Genomic DNA, 6,771 nt, shown 5'->3' with positions numbered 1-6,771 from the left:
CGGATTTACCACACCAGCAGAGAAAAAACTTAAAACCTCTGCTGGATTGCAAACAGATAGGGGGAAAAGACGTTAATCCCCCCTCTAATTTCCCGGACGCCCCACTGCTAACAACTTTCGTCAGACTTCCAGAGGCTTGCAAAACCAACTTGTGAACAATGCTGGAGGCCGATGAAGGGGCTGTTCCCTGGACGAACTGTCAAAACAATACAAGGGAAGGGTACCAGTGTTGGTTCATCCGTCACTCTATAGGCTTCTTAAACTGACTTTTTCTTTGGATGTCAGCGACAATTCGAGAGAAGGTCAGGACATGAAAAACGTGAGCACCTTGAGCATTGCATATAATGTCGGCTTCCTTTCCAAGGCTGATTTTGGAGTTGAGTGTGACACACCTTAAGGTAGGTACCATGGCTTTGAATTTGGCTAGTCTGAATGCGAGGGTCTTGAGATCATCGAGCTTGGTGGCTCGCATCCGGCATGACCTCTTATCCCTGGGAGTGGATGTGGCTGCGATTCAGGAGACGAATATCGTTTCTTCTGTGGACTGTCAGGTGCTAGCCGAGATTTTGAGGTTTTCTCAGCATATGGCAGCCTGCAGGGGAAGGGAGTCTTCTTGCTGGTTAAACGTACTCTGTCCGCGACGGTCGACGTTGCTCATAGGAATTTGGAGAGTAGGCTGGTCATGGCCAATATTGCCGAAAAGATTCTGTGTTTCGGGTGATTGCGGTTCACGTGCCCAGCACCGCTTGTGGAAGCATCTCATTCTTCAGTCAGCGCGATACGTTCGGAAGCGAGTAGTGCTAATGGGAGATTAGAATGCCATCTTAGACCCTGAGGAGATAGACAAGGTAGGAGGGTCGGAGAGGTGCGAGTTCAGCCTGGCTGATCTGGTGGCTAAATGCGGTCTGGTCGACAGGTTTCGGGTCGAGCATCCGGAGCAGGAAATGTGGACATGGACCAATAGCGTTTCCTCCTATTTAAATACTTCTTTGGACAGGATGTTAGTTATGAGTGGCGAAGTAGACTTCCTATCCTGTCCCACGTTCACTTGGCTAGGCCAGACGGGCCATAAACTAGTTATTGCCTGGCTGAAGCTAGGAAATAGGCCTAAGTTAGTGGGGTACTGAAAGTTAAACACCTCCCTTCGAAGATACAAGACTTCCAGGATAAGTTAAGAAAATTCATTAAAAAGGCACTAGTGTTGGTGCTTACCAGGAGTAAGTGGTGGTTAGGTCTTAACGCCAAGATCAGAAGCTTCTCCAACAAGTACGCTCAGCAACTCACACTAGATAAGGCCAAGTCTAAGAAGCAGCTAGAGCAGAAACTATCGCGGGTTATGGTGGAGGCTGATAGGGTTAGTCAGAAACTAGCTAAACAGGACCTTCTACGCAAGACTAGCGAGCGTTACGAAGGCCAAGTAGTAATAGCTAGGCTAAGAAAGATCGGTAACAGAGCAGTCATTTCTGATGTGGACGTACATCCTGAGGTTTCTAGGCGTAGCTTAAACAAGTACATTAATAAAGTAAAACATCCAGATGGACGCACCTTGGAATTGACTCGGGAGATCTGCGACGGGTTTTGAGAACATTTTGAGGAGCGTTTTAAGTAGCAGCCCGATCTTCAGGTCCTTGAGGTTAGTGGCTATTTGGTCGACTCTCACCGTCTCGAGGTGGTCAGAGAAGTTAGTTGCGAAGGCCGGGTGATGGAGTTGGAGGTTGATACATGCTGAAGCTGGTCAGCTGTGACAGATTGCCAGGACTCTATGGTCTGTCAAACGAATTGTATTTGACGCTGCCCCCCCCCCATGTTTCTGCGTCTTCTGACAGATGTGTTCAACCATTGGTTTGCTCAGGGATCCATCCCTGGGCAAATCACCAAAGGAGTGATCACATTGCCGAGGAAAGGTGACTGGCATAGCGGGGAAGAATTAGACGACTACAGGCTAAACACAGAGTTGAAGATTTTGGCCAAGATCTTGTCGAATCGGCTCCAGGTTGTTATCGGTGACTTGATCGAACTGGAGCAGAACTACGCTGTAAAGTGGATATACATTCAGAATAACTTGCACCTGATATGCACGATCGTAGATGGGGGGTAGAAGACGACTCTGAAGCCGTGCTGGTCAATTTAACTTGAACTAACTTAAACAACTTAAACATAGAAACTTGCCTTTTATTTAATGATAGTTTTCGTTTGAAATATTCATTTTTGCTCGACAACTCTGGATATTTAGTTGTTAAGTGTCGTTTCAGTTTCTCCCTACAAATAATAAACAAAGGTGAAGGACACTCTGGGTTTCCTGTTCAAGTAAATCGCATGGCAATGCAATTTTCACAATATTGACGAACTTTAAGTTGTAGATTGATTCCATTATTTTTTGATAATTTCGACGGGGCTGCCACTTCAATAGACTGCTCCATATCTTGTGTCTGTTCATTCCCATCTACCTTGCGTTTTTTCACAAATCTATCCATGATTATAAATCTGTAAACAAAATTTTATATGTACTGTTAGCACCAAAAGAACTGCGCTAAATTTAGTGATGAAAATAAAAAAATGAACGGAAAGAGAAAAGGATACCTCTTATCAAGTCACGTATGGAATTCACATGGAAATAACAAGACAAATTCGGAGTGAGAATTTTGGAGGTAAAAATTAATACTAGCTAAGAAACGGAAAGGCGCTTATGTCAACAGAACTCCAATCTGAGGGAGATAACCAGCATATATATAGCAAAAATAAGCATATTTTCCTAGGTATAATTTGGGACGCTGAAATAATCAGAAAATGAAAGAATGTTATATGAAAAAAAATGATTACACGAATACTAAAGGCGAGTACTGGAAAGTTTTTTATCTGGCGCAAATGTGTTTCGCTATGGTTAATCTCGTATTTTTTCGTCCAGTTTTTATTGGGTGCACATGTATTTCGCTAGTGGTGTAGCATTTTGCTAGTGGAAGCCACGTTTTCTCACATCCAACGTGACCGTCGACTTCTCACAGTAAGAACGATTAACAGAAGACCCTCCTTCCGGCTGACCCTTTGCGCATGTCTTAAATCAGAAAAGGTGAGGGGGACTTCTTCAAGGATGTACACGTTCACTACTGTCTCGATGGGCGAGGAGACGGTGTTCATGCTATTTAGACGTTTCAGTTTCTTCTTTCACGCTGGTCCCTCTTCCTTCTCCTTCCTCTCTCAGCATCATGTTACCCTCTCTTTCTCTCCATATAAAACTGCCTTGCTGACAACAGGCACAAGACTGACATTGACTGTAATAAGAATATATAAATTCTGAAAATTGAATTTAACTTTCAGTTTATTTGTTCCTTTTTCAAATTTAAATATTGTCGAACCCCTGGACTGTACTGGCGGAACCCTAGGGTTCCGCGGAACCCCGGTTGACAAACTGATATACACTCTCTAAGAGAAGCGCTAATATAAACCCACACATTGGCATCTACACATACGTAAACGAACACAGCACCAGCCAAAATGAACACGTCTTCCCAATTGGTCTTTACACGGAAAACAATGAAAACAAGAATGTTCGAACACTTATTTCTCAATAATTCTATTTTTGTTACGTTGTGTGTGTATATGAATATTTTCCATAACGACGTACATGTTGAATAGTGGGTTTATATTTTATCTTTATATTCATGTATGTGTAAATGCGTGTATGTATATACGCCGTGTCATTTAGTCGATCGTCTAGTGTATATATTTTTACATTTATGCAACAGTTCTAACAGACTAATAGACGTGGACCTATCGAAACAGTTGTAGACAAACAGTTCTTTTTAACAGATGTAAATAACCCAACACACACCTGAATTATTTACGAACATGTATTTTCATGATTTCAGCTGACATCTTCAAAGATTACATCATTTTTACATCTTGGCTGGCTGAGGAAACGCCGCTCCCTGCGTCATGGAGAGACCAACTTCCCCTTGAGTCGTCCGTTCTCTCTGATGTCCAGCTCATGACTGACTAGAAATCCCCAAATCTACATCTCATTACGTGTCTCAGACCAACAGCTGATGTAACCTCAATCTAGTTATTTGTTTATGCAAATCAAAAATCATATTTACATCTATTTTCACATTCCTTTGTAGCGATATTATTATTTGCTGTCAATCACTTTTTCCCAATCTAATTGTTTATTTTTCTAATCAAATAATAATCGATCCAGCGACCCGATGTCGCTCGAATCAATAAATAATAATAATAATAATAATAATAATAATAATAATAATAATAATAATAATGTTTTGGCCCTTGACCCTGCTTGCCACAGTTAACACATATACTACGCTATGATCACAGACAAAGGGTCACAACATTACATCTTATTATCTAAGCAAGTAACTAAATAGACAATTATTGCGTACAGTATAGTTCATATTTTGCAATCTATCTGCACGCCAGTACTTATAGTAACAACAACGAAAACGACGAATATTTTTTTTATTCAATTTTAGTTTTTTATTCGAGCAAAATATAGTAAAATATTTCTGCGCAAAGAAATATGCGAGAGATCAACACCTAATACAAACTGTAATAACAATATCAAGCATTAAATATTATGCTTAAATATTAATACTAAGTCCATTCTATTGTATTTTATATAAATATATGTTGTTGTTTTTGCTTTATGGATTTTAGACGGTTAACTATTGTGGACGTCCGTTCTTGTTAAAATATCAACTAAAATTTTTACTAAGGCTTTCTTTAAACTGTGACAAAAATTTAATGTTTTCTGAATAAATAAAATAATACATGCTTCTTTGTTTAGGTTTCGCTTCAACAGTATTCGAACACGGTACGCCGAATTCACATTTAAAAATCAGTGATCACTATATGATCGCGAAGTTTCTTTTTTTTTCTGAATATAACGTAATAAAAAAATTTCATCACACCATCATTATTTTATTCAGTTTTCGTTTTCCTAACACTGTAAAATTTAATAAAGCATTTCCTTATAATACAATATGCGAGAGCAAAACTGCTAATACAGGCCGTAACGACAACGGCCAAAACATCAAGCATTAAAAACTCATAAAGGGGAACATCTTGAAGTTCCGAGCGCAAATGGTCGCCGCCATATTTGATGACCTCATTCACATAACGGGCCGCTCTTTGTGACGGCAGTTCGTTGCGTGATCGAAAAATCTCGCTTGCCCTGGCGATGTTTGCTTTGTAAACTGGGTTTTCAATGACTTCTTTGATGTTTTTTACGAAATCATCAACCGTGAAATTTTTTATATCCATCGTAATCGCATATCCTTTTTCTTCCAAAGACCGACCATTGTATATTTGATCGCAAATACGTGGAAAACAAATTAGAGGAATTCCATGGTAGAGGCTTTCATACTGACCACTGTTGCCACAGTGAGAGATAAACAGTTTCGTATTTGGCTGACCTAAAAGGTCATTCTGTGGCAGCCATTTTCTTATCAGGACATTTCGGTGAGAAGTGGAAAAATTTGAATGTTTCCAAACGACGTCGTATTTAATCTTACTAAACGCATCCGCCATTTTATTTAAGCTCATGTCCCAATTGACAACCGTCCCTGGGGATACAACAATGATTCCATTTTTGGAAGCTTTAACGAAATCCTTAATTTCTCCATGAAGAGGTTCTGCCGGTCGAACAGCTAATCCACCAATGTATTTCACATTCGGAAGCGCTGGTAACGGAACATGAAGAAAATGGTCAGATTCTTAGGCATGCGCATATTCTTTATGCATCTATATTTATACTTATAATGTCCATAGATCATTAAATTAAAAAATATACACATGTCGCTCCCCATCTGGGATCATCATATTGGTGAAGGGAAAATTATTCCCAACTGGCATTAAGGTAAAACGCTCTTTTACTTGATTTCATAAAAAGTAAATAAACAAAAAACGAAAATTCTATCTATCTATCTATCTATCTATCTATCTATCTATCTATCTATCTACTGTGGTGTTTCATGGTAAACAACTGATGATCCCTAAAAACGTAGGACTATTATTAGTTTGAAAAAGCAGGTTTGTTAAGTGATTGCAAGAGATTAAATGATTTACTGACAAAATAATTTTCCAACGAAGGACTAAAAATTAAACTTTTATAAATTAAAAAAATAGTTTCCAAGGTTAAAAAACAGCTAAGACAATAGGGCAAAAACTAATACCACTAAAGAAATTTTCAAGATAATTATAAACTCTTTTAAACACCCTCACAAATACAGGACTATCATAAATAAAAATTCCATCCAAATCTCCTTCTCTGCTATGCCTTACTTAGCGTAAACAATTATAAACCCTAACAATAGAAATAAAATCTGGACAACAAAATATTACCAACACCTCAATTATTACCTACTTTAACCGTAACTGCAATTCCCCCCATAATTGCCCACTGGATAACGATTATATACACTCTGAAGTTATATACTTATGCACAGTCACAGAATTGCTTCTTACCACAACAGACAACCCCATGACCCGTCCAACCCCAATAACAAGCACTAGCCAGATTGATACTCCAAACTTAGAAAAAAAATGACACAATTGCCGCACAGCTTATCTCGCAACCAGTAAGAATATACCACACAGAATCACCCCATACATAATCCCTGCACACTAGAACTCAACCACACCTCCTACACATATTAGATCCCCGAATATACCACAAGCTACCTCAAAAATATACACAAACATTGGACTATCTGCTTTTCCGATAAAACTTTAATCTCAAACCACCTACGCTCGTTCTCT

At 39.2% G+C, this 6,771-nt stretch overlaps 1 protein-coding gene across 1 annotated transcript; it reads right to left on the bottom strand.

The window, feature by feature from the left end:
• Positions 1-4,448: 4,448 nt before the first annotated feature.
• LOC145256116 (UDP-glucuronosyltransferase 1A1-like) lies at positions 4,449-5,707 on the bottom strand. The gene has a single exon (XM_080114702.1). The coding sequence runs from the start codon at positions 5,554-5,556 to the stop codon at positions 4,933-4,935; it is 624 nt and encodes a 207-aa protein (XP_079970828.1). The 5' UTR covers positions 5,557-5,707; the 3' UTR covers positions 4,449-4,932.
• Between the last annotated feature and the right edge of the window lie 1,064 nt (positions 5,708-6,771).

The sequence above is a fragment of the Euprymna scolopes genome, chromosome 32 (assembly GCF_053919585.1).
Source record: "Euprymna scolopes isolate OS-2025 chromosome 32, ASM5391958v1, whole genome shotgun sequence".
NCBI classification, from domain to species: Eukaryota; Metazoa; Mollusca; class Cephalopoda; order Sepiida; family Sepiolidae; genus Euprymna; species Euprymna scolopes.
Note: the sequence above shows the minus strand (reverse complement) of the source record. Positions and strands in the feature narration are given on the sequence as shown.